The sequence below is a fragment of the Neoarius graeffei genome, chromosome 23 (assembly GCF_027579695.1).
Source record: "Neoarius graeffei isolate fNeoGra1 chromosome 23, fNeoGra1.pri, whole genome shotgun sequence".
Lineage (NCBI taxonomy): Eukaryota > Metazoa > Chordata > Actinopteri > Siluriformes > Ariidae > Neoarius > Neoarius graeffei.
The window spans coordinates 13,962,479-13,985,286 of NC_083591.1; the positions used below are offsets into that span (position 1 = coordinate 13,962,479).

The 22,808-nt window shown below is 39.6% G+C and overlaps 2 protein-coding genes across 6 annotated transcripts in view; both read left to right on the top strand.

Moving 5' to 3' along the window:
• The window catches only part of porb (P450 (cytochrome) oxidoreductase b), a 127,173-nt gene extending 116,632 nt beyond the window's left edge, over window positions 1–10,541 (top strand). For 3 of the 4 annotated variants that reach the window (XM_060905812.1, XM_060905813.1, XM_060905815.1), the window contains 2 exons: window positions 2,330–2,415; window positions 9,153–10,541. In XM_060905812.1, the coding sequence (XP_060761795.1) occupies window positions 2,330–2,415; window positions 9,153–9,297 (231 nt within the window). In that variant the 3' untranslated portion in view covers window positions 9,298–10,541. Of the gene's footprint in view, window positions 1–2,329; window positions 2,416–3,710; window positions 3,991–9,152 lie in introns of those variants that run through there. The other variant, XM_060905814.1, reaches the window with a different exon arrangement.
• Window positions 10,542–11,879: 1,338 nt separating this feature from the next.
• Window positions 11,880–22,706, top strand: taf15 (TAF15 RNA polymerase II, TATA box binding protein (TBP)-associated factor). Of its 2 annotated transcripts, XM_060905818.1 has the most exons (16): window positions 11,880–11,987; window positions 12,717–12,750; window positions 12,901–12,946; window positions 15,118–15,184; window positions 15,265–15,361; window positions 15,463–15,599; window positions 15,774–15,951; window positions 17,455–17,489; window positions 18,037–18,069; window positions 18,177–18,286; window positions 19,043–19,172; window positions 19,844–19,942; window positions 20,052–20,127; window positions 21,669–21,748; window positions 21,898–22,048; window positions 22,230–22,706. In XM_060905818.1, the coding sequence occupies exons 1-16, from the start codon at window positions 11,978–11,980 to the stop codon at window positions 22,267–22,269; spliced, it is 1,323 nt and encodes a 440-aa protein (XP_060761801.1). In that variant the 5' UTR covers window positions 11,880–11,977; the 3' UTR covers window positions 22,270–22,706. The 2 variants fall into 2 exon arrangements, with proteins under 2 accessions (XP_060761801.1, XP_060761802.1); XM_060905819.1 differs by lacking the exons at window positions 11,880–11,987; window positions 12,717–12,750; window positions 12,901–12,946; window positions 17,455–17,489 and having other exon boundaries at window positions 15,119–15,184.
• Window positions 22,707–22,808: the final 102 nt, after the last annotated feature.

Below are 22,808 nucleotides of genomic sequence, written 5' to 3' on the forward strand. Positions count from 1 at the left end.
AGCTAATCTGGATTGTTCGAGGAAGGCATCTAGCTATCTACTCTCACTAGCAATGACCAGTGAAGGACTGGCAGCTATCTTACTATGATGAAAGTAGAGTGGTGGAGTACTTTTTTTTTTTTATCAATCTCGAAGTATGTGAAACAAACAAAAAATACCTTTACACTTTCCCTCAGCAGCGGCAAAGAATGCAGCCATCTCGTCGATATCGGAGTCGATTGATGCTCTGGGTGGGTTCCCGGGTTCCCCAGTGTATCGTGGTAACGGTGTGAGGGGCGGGAAGCCAGACAGGTAGTCACAACGGCAAGCTTGTGGTGGCTCTCTGTGCTGTGATATCAGTTCTAAATCTCTACAGTGTATGCCTATACGTCTCTATTGTGTTACTACTAGTGTGTACAGTTGATCATGTTTGTGTCACTTTTCTTGTAGCTCATGATGTGGATAAACCCATTATTTGATGTACACAATTCTTAGTGGCTCAGCCAAATTTTATTAGATAGCAGCTCAAATTGGCTTACAAAATTATTGGCTGGCGGCGGCTCAAATTCTAAATGGCGGTTTTAGTGGCGCCTGGCGGCGGCTTCGGGGTCTAGCCATATGCTGAAGAGGAAATGCCTTTGAAGTGTGTGTTTCAACAAGACAATGACCCCAAACACACCAGCAAGCGAGCAAAATCATAGTTCCAGACAAACAGCATCCAACTAATGGAGTGGCCAGCACAATCCCCGGACCTCAATCCCATAGAAAACTTGTGGGCTGACATAAAAAATGCTGTTCATGAGGCAAAAGCAAGAAATGCAGAGGAATTGTGGAACGTAGTACAATTGACCTGGGCTGCAATACCTGTTGACCGTTGCCAGAAGTTGGTCGACTCCATGCACCACGGATGCGAAGCAGTTATCAGAAACCATGGTTGTGCAACAAAATATTAGTTTAGGATACTCAGCAAAGTTGAATTTTCAAGAATTTCTTAGTTTGTATGGTACATTTTTGAGTTTCCAAAGAAAGATGTCAACACTGCTATTTTTTTGAACATTACATTTCTTGACTTTCTGTGAAATATTATGAAATGTAATTACTTTTTCCAATTTTCTTGCTTTGAAATAGAATGTGCAGTATGCCCAATGCATTTGTGTTCATTAAAGTACAATTTATTTGAAGAATTTTGACATTTACTCGCCTTTTTAAAGACACTGCTATTATTTTGAGCACAACTGTACGTACATACATAGATAAAATGGGGAATAGAAAAATTTCACTCTGACACCCAACTTTTGAACATTTATTCTCGACAAACGTTTCGGCCTTCTTCAGTGTCGTAAAAAATTACATAGTGCTATGGGCGTGGTCTTATATATACAAAGTAGTGAATACTTTTTAAAATTTTAAATAAAGGACAAAGACAAAAATCTCATCTCATTATCTCTAGCCGCTTTATCCTGTTCTACAGGGTCGCAGGCAAGCTGGAGCCTATCCCAGCTGACTACGGGCGAAAGGCGGGGTACACCCTGGACAAGTCGCCAGGTCATCACAGGGCTGACACATAGACACAGACAACCATTCACACTCACATTCACACCTACGGTCAATTTAGAGTCACCAGTTAACCTAACCTGCATGTCTTTGGACTGTGGGGGAAACCGGAGCACCCGGAGGAAACCCACGCGGACACGGGGAGAACATGCAAACTCCGCACAGAAAGGCCCTCGCCGGCCACAGGGCTCGAACCCGGACCTTCTTGCTGTGAGGCGACAGCGCTAACCACTACACCACTGTGCCGCCCACAAAGACAAAAAAAAACTATTAATTCCATAATTTAATAATTAAGTATTGTTAAAAAAATGCGATTTTTAGATTTATATTCTTTTCGCTTGTTTAACCCATAAAGGGCTAAAGTAAACAACTGCGACATCCAGTATGCTTCCCTATTTAGAAGCACGTTGTCTAAGCTATCTTGAACAGCGTTAACTATTGTTTCTATACAAATGAATTCAAAATCATTCAAATTATGAGGAGACTGATTAAAATGTTTGGCTACTTTGCATGTTTTTTTGTTGTTTTTCATATTGGATTTATGGTTGCGAAAACGTACTTTAAACTCTAGTACTAGAGCCAACATATTGGAGATTACATTTACGGCAAGTTGCTTTTTAAATTCTGTTGAGATTATCCTGTCTCTCTCAACCATCTGGCTGTTAAGCTTTTGGCTTTGTTTCTGAATTATTAGAAACCGCACCATGTTGAAATCTTCTGAAAGCAGTCCTTCCTTTTTAGACATGCTTTCGCTTCTTATGATATTTTTGTTGTTTTTGCCATACATTTTTTTTAGATATATGTGCAGCATCTCCTGAAGAAGAACAAAGATGATGTCTGGAGGCAGATACATACAGAAAATGCACACATTTACATCTGCGGGTGAGTAGCCAGGAAAAGTAAACACATTTGTCAGTCACTGTATGGCTCCACTAGCAAAGTTTCTCACCATGTTCCTCGCCTCTCTGCTAGACACAAGTAGGTGTTTATGATGTTTCTATGAGTTTAGTTGTTTTAAATAAGTGTGTGTGTGTGTATATATATATATATATATATATATATATATATATATATATAATATTAGTGCTGTCAAAAATGTCGCGTTATTATCGCGTTAACTTGACTCAATTTTAACGGCGATAATTTTTTTATCGCGAGATTAACGCTCTGTGACATGATGTAGGTTTTTCATAAGCTTTTGAAACTGCCAGGAACTTGGAACAGAGACTTTGCTTAGAAAAACAATAGCAGCTAGACTGTAATGCCACGCCCCGCACAGCCAGAGTCCTCTGCCCTCCCCCCAAAGAGCCAGCGCGGGCAGGGCACGCTAGCCCCGTGCCTCGGGACGAAGAGCCACGGTGCTCGGCTTAGGTTTCATTTTCCCATCGGCGGCTCCAGCCCGACTTTGCAGTGGCTGTGACAAGACGTGTTATGCTCTGCAATAAAAAAAAAAAACAGTGGTACAAAGCAAGCCCATTCACTTTTTTATGCTGATAAGAGAATTACAATGGTTTTTCATGTGACAAAAATGTGCGATTAAATTGCGATTAATTGCGAGTTAACTATGACAGTTACGACATTAATCGCGATTAAATATTTTAATCGCTTGACAGCACTAATATGTATATATGTGTGTGTGTGTGTATGTATGTATGTATATATATATATATATATATATATATATATATATGAAGAGTTCAGATGCAAAACTCCCTAAATCCATTTGACCACTTTTTGAGAAAAAGGCCATTTTTTATCAGGCCTTCATATTTAAGTATAGAAAGCTAGTTTTATTTGAAATCACAAGGTTATTAGTTAGTGAAAAATATATGTTAATCTCACAAATGTTACTTCAGCCAAATTACTATTTTTTAGCAATTATTTTTTTATTTAGCGTCAAACCCAGCTAAATCCATATGTGGTTTGTGTGCAAAAACCTCTAAATCCATTTTTTCCTTACAGACATAGGTAAATGTTACAAAACCACCAAAGATACAATTGAAAATATTGAAAATTATGATACCACACATATGGGGTGGTTGTGATGGTGGTGTGGTTGGCTCACTCATAGCTAATTTAATATGGGACCTATGATCATGAGCAAATTGCACCATATTTTTAGGTAATACCTAATAATACCAACACCTCTCAGGAACCCTTGTTTTATCTTCCTTCAGAACGGAGTATTTGATGGTCACGTCTCTCTGCCGTCTCTTGTCTTCATCATCAACTTGTTCCCTCCTCCGTTGAACCGGCATAATCTCCAAGTGGGACAGAAGTATAGCGTCCTGTTCAACTTTAGATGTGTATAGCTGATTTTTAAAGTATGCCAGGTTGTTCTGAGTTAAGCTTGCCGCAGCGCACATCAACCTGTTGTGATTGCAGGCTATTCCATTTTCAGTATTTTCGCCACTATATCGGTTCATTTTCGCTTTATAGCAAACATGATTTTCAACAACGAGACGTTTTCTCCGCCCATTCACTGTCTGGAGGACAGGTTCATCCATGCCATCGTAATCCATGTTGGCATTATCTGGCATTTCGCGAAATCTCCCTCTGAATAAAGTTGCAGCTTCCTTGATGAGACTTTGTTTACTAGCGTTAAAGCACGTGAGTCCAAGTGACGTTCTGATTGGTTGTTGAATATAGAGGCTTTTGTTGCTAAATCGAAGCGGCGTTTAGAGGGGTTTGATATTAAACCGATTTTTTAGACAAGACGGGGAGTGGTTTTTATTTTATTTTTTTACAAAAATATTTCATTTACATATACTAGATGTAACCAGGATTCACACAACATCCTTAACTCATTTTTCACGGAGATGGCGTTTAGAGGGTTTTGCATCTGAACTCTTCTCATATATATATATATATATATATATATATATATATATATATATATATATATGAGAGAGAGAGAGAGAGAGAGAGAGAGGTGTTGGGGTTTTACATTTTCAGAGTATTTATTTGGGGCGAATTTTCTCCCTAATTTAGTCTTTGCCAATTCCCACCCATCAGTCAGGTCTCCCCCGCTGACCATGTATGACAACTGCCAACCCAGAAGGGAGAAGGCTAATGCTAACACAATTCAAATCACATGATGCCAGCCACCCATCTTTTTTTTTTTTTAATTTTTAAATTGCTGCTCATGCTGCATCACAGGGCAGCGTAACACACTCTGGAAAAAGTGCTATCCACCTCGTCCTGCATGTACGAGCTCTCCGACGCTCATGATTGGTTAGTGTCACCGTGATTGATAGGGGAGAGAGTGTAGCCACCCCCCCACCCAGAGGGTACATCTCCCAGCCATGGAAGGTTTTGGTATCCTCAGGATTTGAATTTATGATCTCTGACTTTTTGGTTGCGCCACTCAGAAGCTGGAATTTTTCACTTTATTATCACCTAGTCTAAAATATCGCAGTTTTTGGTATTGCAGTATTAATTGATCATTTAAAAATGTACAAGCTGGTGGTGGTGAAGTAGGAAATTTTAACGAATTAAGACATTTTTGTCTATGAAACAAAAGATCAAAACTGTTGTTCTTTTCTTATTTTTAAGAACGACTGACGTTTCTTAGATTGTCATTATTCACCGAATAAGACCGTGGCTGTGAGGAAAGGTGTTGGGATGCGGAGTCAAAAAAAAAGTAAACTTTTGTTTAGTTCTGTTCTGAAACGCGATGATGTTCTGTGTGCTTGATAGCCATCATTTCTGATAAAGTTGCTAGTGGCAGCAGAGGTAGCAATGTAATATGTTTACAGCCAAAGGTTTATAGTGCTGTCTGCGACTCCTGCATGAATAAATAGAAGCTTCTTTTAATGGCCTGGTAGAGTAAAATAATCAGTGCCCAGTTGGCGTGATGTGACCCAACACAAAGCATGTTTTGAGGTGTTTTTATTCCTCTTATATCGTAGCAATTTATCAGTGTTAACACTTTTTATTAATTAATTAATGTATTTATTTATTTTAAGTTATTTTGTGTTCGAGCAGCTGTAAATTTTCATTCAAAGCTCCATTGCAACCATCTTCCCAGAATAATCAGATTCACACACATGGCTCCTGAATGTTTTTATCCATTAAAGAAGAAAACATCCTGGATGACTTCCTGACGACGAGAATGACCAATAATAGTTTGTTTGTTTTTTTTCCCCCCCTTGAAGTTATTGCAGCTTATGCTATCGAGAAATCAAAAAGCACGAAATCCTCTGTGTTGAAGACTTCCCCCATGTCATGAAATGTAAAAGTGCAACTTAACTTCCGACTATTACAAAGTGCTGACACTGGTGCTTCCTTTTCTAAATATATAGAGGATATTACACAGTTGCACAAAGATATGAAGTTTATCTTCAAGTGGTGAACATTCACGAGTGAATGAAGCGAACAAGAGAAAACAAACAAAAAGATAAACTTCATATCTTTGCACCACCGTGTAATGTTCGTTGTTATATAGACACATCCACAAAGTGCAAGTTAATCAAAAGAATTTTAATTTTGAACCTTTTGACAACGCGTGTCTAGTCAGCAGGAAAACACTGGGATCGAAGTGAAATATCAGGAATTATTATACATACAGGACACTTTTTCGATGGAATAAAAACATTTATTTTTTTCGCGGTCCGGTTTCCATCAAATCCTGCGCTCTGATTGGCTGGCGAGCGGTTCCGTATCCTACAATACGGACCCCGGTCATGGACCTCTGGCGACTCACTCGTTCACAACAACAACAAACATAGTAGCATTTTTTGCCAACGTTAATCTTTTTTTAATAAGATTTATTTACAAGATGATCAAAAATCTTATCAATTTTTGCCAGCATTTTTCAGGAGAATAGCATTAATTTTACGTCATGGATAGTAATAACGACAGTCTTCACAGCGAAAGTGAGTTTTACTACCCTGAGGAATAAGAAATAAAAGAGAACATTGCAGGAGAAAGCTAAAAACCTGTAACTGTTGCTAACGCCGAGTAAAAACATGGCTGAATCCTGAATGACTCAATTTTGTATAAATAGGGGACTACATAGGCGGCAAACTGTAGGTTTTTTTTTTTCCTGCCATGGAAGTGCACTTGTATACTGAGGAGGAAGCAATTTGCATTACAGCCGTGAATGAGGATTCAAAATGGCGGCTCGGCTCGGTTTTCCCTTTCGAGCGCTCTCGTTTTCTGTTAGAATTTCATTCATTCATTCATTCATTATCTCTAGCCGCTTTATCCTGTTCTACAGGGTCGCAGGCAAGCTGGAGCCTATCCCAGCTGACTACGGGCGAAAGGCGGGGTACACCCTGGACAAGTCGCCAGGTCATCACAGGGCTGACACATAGACACAGACAACCATTCACACTCACATTCACACCTACGGTCAATTTAGAGTCACCAGTTAACCTAACCTGCATGTCTTTGGACTGTGGGGGAAACCGGAGCACCCGGAGGAAACCCATGCGGACACGGGGAGAACATGCAAACTCCTAAAGAAAAAAATAAATATATTATTTACCAGCTTAAGGTCGGTCCGTATGGTGAAATACCGTGACCTCGGCCTTGAATACTGACCTCGGCCGAGAGGGCCTCGGTCAGTACTTTCAAGACCTCGGTCACGGTATTTCACAATACGGACCTCCCAGCTGATAAATAACATGTATATGGATTTTATTCCCTTCTAGCAGGTTTCATTCATTTGGTTTGATAGCATGCAATATTGTTAGCATATCGCTTATCTTACATGTATTACATCACTCTATCCAATGGAGAATGTGCACTGAATATGGTTTATGATATTGCATAGTTGTGAAGACATGACATCACACGTCGGAGCTGATGCGAATATTCAATGAGAATTTTCTGCTGCACATGCACAGAAACATTTTCTTTGTTCATCGGGAAAGAGAAAGATGTGTTGAACACCCGAAAAGCTACCAAAATACTTAATGAGATATTCTTCACGCATATTTACAAGAGAAAAACTTGCCAAAGGACCTCGAAAAACTGGAAAAGAGACACGCCGGAGACGTAAAACTTCCAGGCTCGTGAGCCACTGTGATATGTAAACAAACATGGCCGCCAGGTTTGCTTTGTTAAATACGGAAAATTTTGAGAGAATTTTGGAAGAGAGAGATGCATTGGACATCTGAAATGAATGTGTATGCATAATAAAAATAATCATATTGGCTGGCTTTTTTTTTCATAGCATATCAGATACTGTATATTCCATTCAGCTATCATGATATTGAACTCCTCTTCAACTCGTTCAATATCATGCTAGCTGAACGGAATATTTCTAATAGACCACTCATCGCCAGCCAATATTATTTAAATATGTCACTCAGATCCATGATGTATTTCATATGAAAAATGTGAGTTTTTCAACACGAGAAGATAAACTTCATATCTTCAAGCCAACATGTGATTTTTTTTTTCTTCTTTTCATTATATCGACACATTCGCAAACAAAAAGTCTCCAAATTTATCAAAACAGTTCATTGATTTCCTTACGAGTGACATACAAAGATTTCACGGTTTTGGTTCTCCATGTCCCGGATGTAGCTTGTATGAAAAATACGAGTGGTATATTTCCCAATAAAACACTCGTGTCCATATAATATATAAATGTACGTCTCCTTACAGAAAACTTGACCATATCAGCAGGACCTGTGTATGCTAATACTATAAAAATAACATATTAGAATGTGTGTATTAATATAAACCTGTATTAAGAATATACTGTATAATCATGTAAGAATAAAGTGTAGAGGCAGATGAGCTTGTTTTAGCTGATCATAATGTGGATTGTCTGTCACTCTGCTACGGAAGCCGCGAGAGGTCCTTCATATAATCTTTTTTTTTTTTTTTTATTCACCTTGTTATCCTGAGATAACGACATAATTAATTCAGGATCTCGAGAAAACAACACAACTAATTCGAGATCTCGAGAAAACAAAACAATTATTCCGTGATCTCGAGAAAACAAAACCGTTATTCCGAGATAACGACATAAATAATGCAATCTCTCCCTGTGTCAACCCCTGATCAGAATATTGCCTTATTAAGTGATCGATTATTCCAGACATTCTAATGACCAAAGTTGCGTCTATACAGAATGAGAAATAGCCCCAAAGTCAGCATATCACAAGTCTCTTGGCGCACCTGAATGAACCATTTCTCAGCTGTTTACTTGAGATCATGAAATAATTGTTTTGTTTTCTCGAGATCACGGAATAATTGTTTTTGTTTTCTCGAGATCTCAAAATAACGGTTTTGTTTTCTCGAGATCTCGAATTAGTTGTGTTGTTTTCTCGAGATCCTGAATTAATTATGTCGTTATCTCGGAATAACGGTTTTGTTTTCTCGAGATCTCAAATTAGTTGTGTTGTTTTCTCGAGATCCTGAATTAATTATGTCGTTATCTCGGAATAACGGTTTTGTTTTCTCGAGATCTCGAATTAGTTGTGTTGTTTTCTCGAGATCCTGAATTAATTATGTCGTTATCTCGGGATAACAAGGTGAATAAAAAAAAAAAGGATTAGGGCCTCTCTCGGCTTCCGTACTCTGCCAACTGTGCTAAACTTTTGTTCTTGTTAAATGTGGACTGCTCATGGACTATGAAATGTGCTTTGCTCCCCCCCCAGAGATGCACGTAACATGGCTAGGGACGTACAGACTGCTTTCTACGAGATAGCCGAGGAACTCGGTGGCATGACACGCACCCAGGCTACAGATTACATCAAGAAACTGATGACCAAGGGACGCTACTCGCAGGACGTCTGGAGTTAAAGAGCCCCCTCCACCTCTTCACATGTCCTTTTGAATTTGTAGTGTTTTTCAGGACTGCTTTTAAATTGAATGAATGTTTTTGAACTTGGTAAAGGAAAAACAGGCTTTTGGCTCCCTGAATGAAGTTCATGTTCTGACTCTTGTCTGTGTAGATTTACTCAGTGTACATACATAGATATAATTTCATACTGCGTGCTGTAACATTTTCAACCCAAATGTTCAGTTGTCACACATGTAATGGTCTCTCTGTAGTATACAGCTCACGTGCTACGGTCTTCTGTTGTAGTGTTGGTGGAGAGCTACTGAACGTAGTCTTCAATCTTATGCATAGACTTTATATTTGGAATTGAGTAAATGCGAGTTGGTAGTGGAAACTAACTTAAGTGGCCTGTTATTGATCCCAGTGATCAGGGAGGCAGACTGGTTTAATGAAGAAGAAGAAGAGGAGGAGATGATGATGATGGCCCAGTTAGTTAGAACTATGCACTTGATGCTATTTGTACTGTAGCCTACATGCAGAAAGAGGCAATGCTTTACATAGCCAACTGTATGAGAACCAATACAGCAGCAAATTATGTAGAATATACCTTAATTATTCTTCATAAAATAATTTTTTTTTTTTTTTTGCTTTCAGTTTTAAATAGCAGTCTTTCTCACACATAGGCAAAACATGTCCGACAATGTGATTCCAAGTTTTGTAAACCTCATTTTACGTTTTCAACTCTGATCAGAATTTTGAAAGCTTTGTACCTGCCTCACTTTTTTTTTTTTCTTTTCCATTTGAGTCTTGTAATATCACATCATGGAAATATGTATCATGTCTGTTGTGTGTGAATAAGAATGTGTACTGTGATGGGTAGGACATTCCCAGTTAGAGTTTTAATGTAATCAATACAAATGCTTTCCTTTCATCCTTCATTGCTTGAGAATATCTCCGAGCTCTTCTTAACCTCGTTTGTAGACATTCATATGCAACATTTTATGGGACTATGTGTTTGTTTACTAGTCAACATGTGCCTTATGGAAAGCATTTCTTTATAAAGTCTTTGTCGTTATAAATGAAATTTGCAGATCAGCATTGCTTATGATGAATGCATTATTTTGGAAGAGGATACGTTAAATGCGTACAGTTGCTGTTACTTATTTTTGTCAGCATTATACAGTTTTATATGCAATTAATGGTTCCTAGAGTACTGCTATCTAAGCATGTGTTTTTAAATTAATAAAATTGAGAATTAATTTTATTCAGCATCTCTGGGTTTTTTTTTAATTTATTTTTTATTTCTCAGGGTTTCAGGGCCCCGTGTTTAATCCTGAACTTCGGTTACTGTGTGTGGAGACTCTGTGCATGTTCTCCCCATGTCTGTATGGGTTTCCTCTGCATTCTCTAGTTTCCTTCCACTTCAGGTGGATTAGCTCAGATAAATTGCTCCTAGGTGTGAATGAGTGTGCATGTGGGTTAATGGTCAAATCAAAATCAAATCAAGTTTATTTGTACAGCGCTTTTAACAATAAACATTGTCGCAAAGCAGCTTTACAGAATTTGAACGACTTAAAACATGAGCTAATTTTATCCCTAATCTATCCCCAATGAGCAAACCTGTGGCGACGGTGGCAAGGAAAAACTCCCTCAGACGACATGAGGAAGAAACCTCGAGAGGAACCAGACTCAAAAGGGAACCCATCCTCATTTGGGCATAATGGTGTCCTGCGATGGACTGCAGTCTTTTCACACCCAGTGTTCCTGGGACGGCGGCACTGTCGCCTCACAGCAAGAAGGTCCTGGGTTCGAGCGAGGGCCTTTCTGTGTGGAGTTTGCATGTTCTCCCCAGGTGCTCCGGTTTCCCCCACAGTCCAAAGACATGCAGGTTAGGTTAACTGGTGACTCTAAATTGACCGTAGGTGTGAATGTGAGTGTGAATGGTTGTGTGTCTATGTGTCAGCCCTGTGATGACCTGGCGACTTGTCCAGGGTGTACCCCGCCTTTCGCCCGTAGTCAGCTGGGTTAGGCTCCAGCTTGCCCGTGACCCTGTAGGACAGGATAAAGCGGCTAGAGATAATGGATGGATGCAGATCCACCACTCTGTCCAAGATAAAGCTGAGTGAGAGTGAAAGTGTAGCTACACAAAGTGCCTATTGAATGATGTAGCATTCAATTGTAATGGGGTCTTCCTCAATAATAGGTACTTAATATATTATTACAAACTATATTACCGGTAAATAAACTGACAAATTCATAGACCACTTATTGTAGCTTGAATAAGGGCGCAAATAAGATGTAAATATAAATCTAATACTTGGGAATTATGATTATACAGTAATATAACTTGGCCTGAGGGGCGGATCACGTGACCGTTTTAAGAAAAGGCGCTAAGACTGTACCATTTTCAAGTTTAGGGGACTTTTTTCACGTCAATTGAATACAAATGTATTTTATGTAAGTTTTAACCATATTAACTGAATATAATTTATTACGATTTAGTAGTGAGGTTTATTTTTCCCCCCCACTGACTTGTTTATTTTAGAAATGAAAACGCGGTCCTGGATCAGATGACTTGGTATTTCCCGACAGCAGGTCACAGTTCATAAATGCTGCAGTGTGCGCGCGCAGCGTTCTGTCGGTAGGGTTTTAATTTAAATCGGACACAGAAGAGGTTCAGTTTTAATTTTAGACGGAAATATGGCGTCTGGTAAGATATATATTGTATTTATAAAACTTGGGAACGTTGTTTTTTATTACTTTGAATAGCAAAAATGTATATTGGTTTATTTGTGACCTGAAAACGCTCCTTAGAATCGATAGTAGACGGTTAGCTATTTAGCAAAGGCGGAGCCGTTGGCCTCGTGTAGCTTAGCTTAGCTCGCTAGCTAGCTCTTTAGATGGCGTATTCTTATGAGAAGAAATGTATAAATGTGTGTAAATATATATATATTGTCGAAATTTCGTATTTGTGTTGACTTTTGTTAATTTTAATGTCCGGTTTTTTGTTATGGTTTTAATGTTAGACGCGTGCACGTTTGTAGCTTTTTATTCATCTGTGTAGCGCCGCCATTTTTTCTTCTGCGGCGTGGTGTTCTTTTATCCGCTCCAGCAGGATTAACATGACTGATTTAAAGCTGAAAGTGGTTTGGTGCTAAATTGTCTTCTATTCCTAGAAAAAAAAGTCTACTTGAGACACAAAAATGCTTTTGAGCGCACTGTGCAGGATTTGTGTGTGTATAGACTGAATACGCTTACTCGACCCAGCTCGCTCATGCTTTAGCGGAAGCCATTAGGCCTTCGCCTTCTCCCAGTTTTTCAGGAACTGGTTTGTTTAATCGGCGTATTTGTGGATGTTATGAGTCTTGGTGCTCATTGGATTTACAATGTGTGTGGGTTTTTCTTTTTTAAACACCTCTGCGTCTTCTTTCTTTCCTAGATTCAGGCTACGGGCAGCCTGGAGCTCCACAAAGGCAAGTGATTTTTGTTGTAGCTCTAAACGTAGTATGTCCTTTCAGGACCTTTCTAACTGATCATACAGCTTGCAAGTTCTGTATCTTCTCTTATACTCTTATTTCCCACTGTGATTTAACTTGATCATCTTCTTTTCCTGAACCTTATAGCTTCGGATCCTATGGTGGATCCCAGGGCTATCAACATGGTGGGCAGGTAAGAACCAAAGCTAATTAAGGGTTGTTTTACAGTCAGGGTACGCAAGCTAAAAATCACATTATCTTCAATATCAAAAGGCTTGACTAAATAAACTTGGTTGTTTATTGTAGCCCTGTGATAGCTCTATTTACCATGCAAAAAAAATTTGGTGATCACGTTATTTTTGGTTAGTGTATGGTAATATAGGTCATATTTAGCAAAATTACTCGTGTCATTTAGAAAAAGTGCTTTTTTGACCACAGGTAGCTCCAAAAGGGATGCACTTAAATCATTCTTTATACCATAAAACAAATTTGGTTCCATATCATTTGAAACATAGTTAAGTTTTAATATTGAATGCCAGTAAGTTTTCAGACTATTTTGATCAAATTCGTATGTAATTGTCAAAAAAATGTCCTCTCCAGGACAGCTAATTTTTCAATATAAAATAACATGTATCTAAAATGATTTTCATCCTAAAATGTGGTCAAGATATTGGGACATAAATATTAGAGACAACTAACACAAAGCTTACAGCCTTGTATTTAAAAGCACTATGGAAGTAGTGGATTCTGAATTGTCAAAAAAAAAAAGCTCTCCGAGAAACACTTCATTTGTTTCTCCCAGCCCTGCTTAAAGCTACACTTAATCTTGTTATAATACAAACTATTACGCATGCTTATATGTTCTTTAACTTGTCCTTCACTTAAAAACTGGTACAAGAACCAGTTTGAATCAATTTGAATTTTGGACCCCTGTGACACAAACTTTGTACCCTGATTGTAAAACAACCCTTAATTAAATACTATTCCCTTTCCACCAATGTGATCTAGGTTCGGGTTGGTTGAACTTGTGAACCTTCTAAGACATGGTTTGTTTTTCCATAGTATAGCGAGCAAGCCTCGAGTCATGCCGTTGTCACTATACGGTTCTGCTTTCCCAAGCATAACAGACTCTATATAGTCTTTACAAGTGTTGCTGCTCCTGGCTTTGCAAGCCTACAGCATTCGAGCACAAGTAGTTCTCGTCTTATTGGTCATGAATCGGAATCAGAATGAGAATCAAGTTTATTGCAAAGTACTTTCTCATATGAGGAATTTACTTTGGTGATTGGTACTTGAACAATTAAGAATTTAGCAGTTATGCATAGAATAAGGAATGGAAGAATCTGAAATGTACAGATTTGAAAAAAGTGGACGTATTTAAGTGGTATGTGCATGAGTTGCAGGAGTGCATGTACAATATGTCCAGAATGGGATCGGGACACTTCGTCCAGTGACGATTTCGTCCAAAGCCTTTTTCACGCGCATCATTTTATATTTCAAGTGTTAATTTGTTGGAAAAATAATTCTCAATAGAATTTGACCAAGTGGAAAACATTTTTGTAAAGCAAATGCAGTAAGGTTTAATATGATCCAGATGGCTTCAAAAATTAATATTAAAATAAAATATTAAATTAATACAATTTAATAATAATAAAATTTGCGCTCACAGCAAAGCCAAATTTTACAGGTGCCTCCCCCCTTCAAAAGAGTACGGTCTCGGGTCAGTAGGACCATGCCTTGTCCCGGGATTCACGAGCGAAGCCCCCGTGAGAGTGCTGCTCTGCACCTGAAGAGTTGATATGATCCAGCTGGAAACAGACATGCAGGCTGCTCACCTGCAATGATAAGGGAGTTAACTCATCCCAGGGTAGGCAAGTGGCACAGGCCTATGTGGCCCCCCCCCCAGCACGCTCTTTAGTGTTGAAGTGCATGTACTATGGCACTTGTTTGTGTTACAGAAATGTTTTGCTTCGGTCAAATTCCATTGAGAATTCTTCCTTTTTTTTTTTCGAACAATACATAACTGATATTTCGTCCAAGGTCCCTTTCAGATGCACTGTCTTAACTATTGGACGAAATGACCTGTATTCTCCAGAATGTGCAAAAATGGGTCCCATAATGATGAAGAAAATCCTGCCCACAGCCCCTGACATAATTAGTCTTTGTTTTGCCCCAGCAAAGTGTCGCTGTTCTCAAACTAGTTTTCCTTGCCAAGTACCAGTTCTGTTTGTCAAAACATGAACTGGCTTCAAACCTGCCAGGGGTGCAGATCAGCTTGGTGTAATCATAGCTTTTGTTTAGGATGTGGTGTTTTTTTAAATCTTAGTTTTAGAATGTGTATGAACACATGTCTTTCTCCATTAGGGTTATGGTCAAGGTAATGGAGGCAGCTCGTATGGTGGACAGGGTTATGAGGGTTATGGACAGTCAGGTATGTATAAAAGTGATCTTGTGGCAAGCTTATGTTGTCGTAGTCTTCTCTTCTACATTTGTTTTTGTTCTGTTTTGCAGAGAGTTATAGTCAGTCATCACAAGGTTACTCTGGCTATGGACAGCAACAGCAGAGCTATGAAGGTTATGGGCAGCAAGGCTCTGATTCTTCTTCAGGGTAAAACACTGTATTTGGTCGTTTTTATTGAAAGTGAGTGCTGTCGACTTGTTTAAGGCAAGTCCAATGCTTACTGTACTCTATAATTGATCTCTCTCAAGGTATGGTGATAAGTCTTATGGGCAGCAAGGCTTTTATGGGCAGCAAGGTTCATACGGGCAGCAGTCTGAAGGAGGACATGGCCAGTCTGGGGCGTCATATGGAGGTCCATCAGGAGGTTATGCAAGGCGTAATGAAGGTAAAGTCTGCTTGTCATGCATGTTCTTTAGTCATGATTTGGCTTTAGATGCTTCAGTCTATAACTTTTTTTTTTTTTTTTTCCCCCCCTCAAGTTGTAGCATGTCCAAGATTATAACCGCAGGTTAATGATTGTCCAGTTGCGTTGGAATTCAATAACTCCCCTTGTTTCCAGGTGATGGCAGGCGGTATGGTGGTGATGAAGGAGGTGACAGGTCTGAGGGGTACAGGGGCAGAGGGCGTGGTGGTTATGACCGTGGAGGTTTTGATCGTGGTGGTTATGACCGTGGAGGCTTTGATCGTGGTGGCTATGACAGAGGTGGAAGAGGAGGAGGCCCACCCTCTGGTATGGGGTAAGTCTGAAAGCCTACCCCACAACAGGTACCATTACCTACTGCTAGTTCTGCTTGATGGAAGTGCACGATTCATCATCTAACACTGGATAATTTAGTAATTCCTCATTTCATCGGTCACGTGTGCTTAAAGCTATTCAAAGTCTTGCATGGCTGTGGCCATGAAGATCTTTTCACTTCATCAGTGCACCATAAATTTGGCCAGGAAAGTTTTGGTAGGTTACTACACTGCCTTACATTTGTCACAGCAATCTTGGTGATGCATTACATGTAGCATTTGGTATTGATCAGGCATAAGCACACTATTTAGTGGGGTAGTTGGTTTAGAAGTGGGGTTTTTTTTCTTCGGTTTGTTTTAATGTTATTTTGGGTGAGGGGACACCCTTGTGGCTCTACGCAGAATATAATTGCTGGATGCCAGCACAAGAATTTACATTTCTACCTGTTGCAATCCATTTTCCTGTTGGTTTTTAAAATGGCAAATCACAGGATTTGCTCAGAATGCATATTGTTGCAACCATTCTCTGATTTATTACTGGTAACCATCCAATATAAATATTTTCTGGGTTAATTAAACACGGACCTTAAAGGGAGGTGAACAAACTTAATGTGTTAAGGTTTTAAGACAGTGTCAGCATTTTGATTCTGTAGATCCCACTTAAAATTTATGCATTTTACTAAAAATCCCCCCCCCCCACCATGAAGCAAAGTGGTCTAGTTTGTTTCGGTTACTTTTTTTTTTTTTTAAATCTATAGAAGGTTTAAAGATGTTGATAATTTCGTTTACTGAAACTGAAAAGTGGCCCTGTGTTAGATATAAAATATTTAAAGGCAATGGTTTTAAATTGGTCTGATTTAAGGATGCAATTTCGCAACTGCAGATTTGGCAGCCCATAAACATTATAAAAGCGTAGTGTTTTGGAGAATGTATTCAGGATATTTAAGGCCACAGAAGCACAAGTTCATCATTCAGTTATTCCCCATAGAACGGTGTCATTGAAGTGTTGTATTTTAAACATGGAGTCGAATGCTTTTGTGTTAACATGGTCTACATTTTATACTACAGGTATCAAAGTGAATGAAATTAAACTTGGACCTCAACCATTGGAGCTCATATAAGCACTCAATGGAAGAAAATAGTGCGCTCAACTTGAGTGCCTCAGCTAGTGTGTAGACATCTAAATTTAGACACATTCCTGTTGTGACGGGGCTAGGAGGGAAATCCTCCCTGCTCTGCTCGGTTTTGGCTAAGAAGAGCAAGTAATACTAACCCAGTTGATTTCGCCCAATCCTAAATTGGAAGAAAGTAAAATGTCTCTCGATTTTCAATTATTGTCACTTGCACTATTGGCGCAACTCTTTAGCCAGTGTATTCATGAACGGGAGACATTACTTGTTGCAAAACTTGAATCATGACAGGACGCAATGCACATAAGTGGGGAGTCTTGAGCTCCCAGGTTGCAACAAAGGAAAGCCGTCATATCTTCCATTTTTCCTCTGCAGTGGTGGTGACCGTGGTGGCTACAAAAATTACGGTGGTAAGTGATGAGCATCAGAACTGTCTCAGTTGGGGAAAATGAAGAGAAAAAGCTTAACTGGCAAAAAAAAAGAAAAAAAATGAACTCTTGACAGCCACCTTTTTGGACTGAAAAAACCCAAAGATCTCCCGTCATTGTTAGGTTTTCCTTTCTGGTAAATGCTGTTGGGTTAAAACGTAACTCCTCATTTTACTGGTAATGGTATTGTTGCATGAGGACTTTTGATGTAAAAAGAAAAAAAAAATGCCAGCGTTCTGGATGCCAGCTGTGCCTATGGCGAAGAAGGAGCACATGGCTTTAGAAGATTTTATAAGGGGGTTTATAATTAATACACAAGAACATTTGTGGTATGACAAGGTGTTGACAAAGGATGCAGACATTTGGTGAAACCTGGTGTATAGCTGTCAAAAGTCAAGCATATCTTTTGTAGATTTTTTTTTTTTTTTTTTTAGTTTTTGTTTATTCAACATCTATTGAAAACAACTTGAGATGAATGCCTTCAAATTACTCATGGTTTTCTTTCCTTTCCTGTCTTCCTGTTTTTCAGGACCCAGAGACTATGGTCAAAGGGATGATTCAGGTAAGGGACATGGATAATAGCAGGTTTTTTTTTTTTTTTAATTTGCCCTGTCTCTGTATGTCAAAAGGGTGGCAGGTTCAGATGTGTTGACTACTTGTCTTTTGTAGGTGAAGAACAGGACAATTCTGACAACAACACAATCTTTGTCCAAGGCCTTGGAGAGGATGTCACAACTCAGGAAGTTGCTGAATTCTTCAAACAGATTGGAATTATTAAGGCAGGTTTGACCATCACTTGTCTTGGTTCTTAAGCTTTCTAAAACATACCACTTAAAGCAAGACGGCCTTTTGATTCATAAAATCGGTGAAATTTAGTTCCCTCTGAAATTGTCATTTGTTTATTTCTGTAATATCTCACAATATCAGGCCACTCTGTGGCTAGGACATTCTTTAGTTTGAGTGGATTCCCTAGCAAATGTGTATGAAATCGCTCTGCTTCATGCAGCCAAGCAGATGGAGGATATTGGTGTGCAGGTTTGTTTGACCGTGCACTGACCATTACATCATTCAGTCACTAAACGAACAGCTGATCACACCGAGGTGCTAGCTGACTGCCGATGTTTTAGTTTGGTCCTGCGTTTCCTTTCCCTCGCAACATGTCTCTTCTTGCTTTGTTACTGTAGTCGATCTTGCGTTTCATTTGTACGCTCACATCCTCTGTCTTTCTCTCCTGTTTCAAGTTCGTATCCCACAATGCCTTGTGTGAACAGGGAAAGCCCACCACGTGATGTATGCTGTAGTAGTGGAATTGGGTCATGTTGAAGCAGGCAAAAATGGCAGAGAATTTGGAGCCACGTGGCCCCAAATTCATTAATTGTTCTATTAAAACCTAATAAAATTAGAAGTCTGATTTGAATTCAGTAGCTTTCGGTCCACAAAACAAAAAGAATTGCGTGTCGGGGGGCGAGGAGTTTATGACCTACACTTAAATCTGAAAGGGAGCCTGTCTCTAACAATTTTCTTCCTCTTTTCAGGTGAATAAAAAGACTGGCAAACCTATGATTAACCTGTACACGGACAAAGCCACCGGTAGATTGAAGGGTGAAGCCACAGTCTCATTTGACGACCCTCCTTCTGCTAAAGCTGCCATTGAATGGTTTGATGGTCAGTTTAATTGATTGTTTATGGTATCAGGGCTTTGCACGGTCGCGTGACCCCATAGCAATGGTAACTATGCTGCCATGAGAGGAGGCAGCTTGTGTTCCATTCAGACGAGTTGATCATTATGGGAAGGTTTTGCTTTGTTTTTTTGGATGTGCAAATTGTTTTGAACAAGAGACATTAATTTACTGGAAGTAATCCATTGGGAGAGATGAGAGATTTCTAAACGTAGAAGGGAAAATTGGCTCACAAACCAAGTGCAGTGAGGTGCTTATTCTTGTACAGAAGTGACCATGAGTGTCAAAGTGCAGCAGGGCGCTCCTCATGTTTACTTCCCTGTACAAGAATGAGAAACTTGCTGCACTCTAAGCAATTTTTCCTGTCTGTTTAGAAATCTCTAGGGCCCCCCCCCTTCCCTTCCCTGCATTGATAAATTACTTTTGGTAAATTGATGTCGGTTTTGTTCAGAACAATTTGCACATCCAAAAATGCAGCAAAACTTTTCCATACTGATCAGTAATGACCAAGGCATCTGAATGAAGCACTACAAGCTGCTTCCTGACATGGCGTGGTTACTGTTGCTATGGGGGTCATGTGACCTCTATATGTGATGCCTGCTTGTAGAGCCACAGTTGTGCTGATTTTTGTTTTAACCTGGTTATGTGAAACTCCAGGCAAGGAGTTCAATGGAAAGCCCATTAAGGTGTCCTTTGCCACCCGGCGGGCGGAGTTTTCCCAGAGAGGAGGAGGAGGAGGAGGGAGAGGGCGTGGAGGTATGTTTAGAAATATACCTTGTCCAATGGTGTGTGAGGGTTTTTCTTTTTTTTTTTAATGTATATAAACTACATATTTTTAAAAAATGGCAACACTTGTTCCACTCAGGTTTCAGAGGTCGAGGAAGCTTTGGTGGAGGTCCCAATTTTGATGTTAAAGGAGGCGACTGGCTTTGTCCCAACAGGTGAATGGATTAAAGGTGTAGTAAAGGGAATAAAATTTGGGTGATGCTTAGGATACTCTGAGTGGTGTGGTTCTATCCTAGATGGGGTAAGAATTCCTCATTGTGTAGCTGTTTTGGTGTCTGAATATCTACATGCAGAGGCAAGCCACGTGCCTTTGGTGTTTTGTGGCTAATGTACTTCATTTTCAAGGATGCGCCTGCAGGGCTGCACTGTGTATCCTGTGGTGGCTGTGTGTGCACAGAAACCTCCACATGGTGCAATACTAGCATGAACACTAGGGGGCAGTTGCATACCAGGTTTAGTTTATTGCATAAGCAGTGTTTAGTGGCTTCATCTTGATATGCTCCTAAAACTTTTTTTTTTAGTGCTGTCAAGCAATTAATGTCGCGACTGTCATAGTTAACTCGCGATTAATCGCACATTTTTGTCATGAAAAACCATTGTAATTCTCTTATCAGCATAAAGTGAATGGGCTTGCTTTGCACCAATGTTTTTTTTTTTTTTTATTAAATATTGCAGAGCATAACATGTCTTGTCACAGCCACTGACATCCATAACTTCCATATTAGATGAGAAAACCAAGGGATGAAAAATAAAGTGCATATCACTGTGAAAATAAGTTTTATTTTACTCATTAGTTTCTTTTGAAGAGAAGTATTTGCCATAGAAGAAAAAAAAACATTCATGCGTTCAAAGACGTTCATCATAGTGTGGCACTGTTATCTAATTCTCACTGCTTATAACTCTACACCTACCCAGTGGAGATGAGCTGGGAGACTGAAGGAACAGTATTGAAAAGTATTTTTCCAGTCTCACCTGTGAAAGGTAATCCCATGTGATCTCGTTTGGACGGTAAACTTGTTGGTACAGTTAAACGCAGCACATGAATGAGGCATCTTTATTCTCGGCTACTGTCTAGACGCTATACCAGAGACGGGTGAAGAATCTCCACTTTGCCACATCCAATATGGCGGCGAGGATGTTTATATGTCTCTGCCTTTCTCCATCACTCACACATACTCTTATTGAAGCAGCGCGCGCGACAAGCCTCAACAGGAACTACGGGTGACTCGCAGGGCCAAATTAGAATTTGTGTTAACGGCACTTTTTTTTTTTTTTTTTTAAATCGCGTTAAATTGAGATCGCATTAACTTTGACAGCACTATTTTTTTTTATTTGATGCCTAAGGGCTTGTTTTTTCACGTTGGTTTAGTTTCTAGTTTACATGCTAAGCACACTTAAGGTGTTTGTATGGGATTTGAGACCTATGAGAAACAAAGCAGGTTTGTCCATATTTTTGACCCCTCCATTCTGCGCCAAAATAAACATTTATGGCACAAATGCTCATCAATTTGCCGATCAGTACAAACAAGCTAGCCGGGGATGTTTTGGTTGCTAAATGCTTTTATAGTAGATGCCAAGCAACTGTAACTAAACCTACTGTTTAGTTGCAGGTCAAGGGTAATTGTGTATTTACATGTTGGTAAGTTTATGGTAAAATGTTGGGAGATTTCACTAATCTCTTCTCTTCTCACCATAGCTCTTGTGGAAATATGAACTTTGCCCGGAGATACGAATGCAACAAATGTGGCGCACCAAAACCTGGAGACAGTTTTGGAGGTTAGTGGGAAGGACCAAAATGTTGTGGCCTCCTGGGGGGCAGTGTTGCTTTTCCCCTTTACAATGACATTCTTCCTGATCAGCTTCATATATTAGTCCAAGTTGACATTTTATGTATTGAGGTTATTTGCCTGCTCCTTTCCACTCAGACCGTGGTGGTAGAGGAGGCTACGGTGGTGACCGTGGTGGTGACCGTGGTGGTGGCGGCTTCAGAGGTGGAAGAGGTGGTTTCAGAGGTGGAGACCGTGGTGGTTATGGTGATCGTGGAGGCTTTGGTGGTGGATACAAGATGGGAGGAAGGTATGATTTTCAGTTTTAACCTTGTATTATAACAGCAGAGATGCTTGATTCCTTTGAGCAAAGGGTGCACTGGGCATTTAAGTAAATTAAATGTTAACATCTTGTAGCCAAAGACCACTTTTTAACCAACATTTCAAAAGTTGTGTTTATCTAAACTCCTTTTACCCTGTGTTCCTTGTAGAGGGGAGCACCGAGAGGAAAGAAGAGACCGGCCCTACTAAAGGATTAAAGCGGACTTTGTTCTGGCCCGGGAAGCTGAGGAGGGAGGGGACGTAATATTAGGAATTAAGTAAAGAATGGGTTCACTTTTTTCCACAGTCGGCATAACATTTTCGCCAGAGCATCTCGTATATTACTTCCAGTGGCTGTTTTTGTCCAGTAGGATCATGGTCCATCTACTGTTTAAGGACTCTGGTTTAAGATGACTGGGATCATGAAGGGTGAGGGAGGGAATGGGGTGGTGCTGGAGGTGATTTTGCCATTTTTGTTACTTCTGTTTTAATTTTCTTGACCTGGTAGAATTCATGATTGGTGTGTGGCGGACAAGTTAACAAGTGTCTTTGTATTTTTTTCTGTTTTGTTTTGAAAGACTGAAATGAACTGTTTTACTTGGGGATTTTCCTTTTTGGAAGTGATATTAAACATGATTCTAATCTTAGTGTGTGGGGTTTTTTTTGTTTTTTTGGTGTGAGATGAGCTTTGGTAGCCTGTGATCAACAGGTTTGCCTGTTGGGGACAGTGTAGCCATTGTTTTATTTTA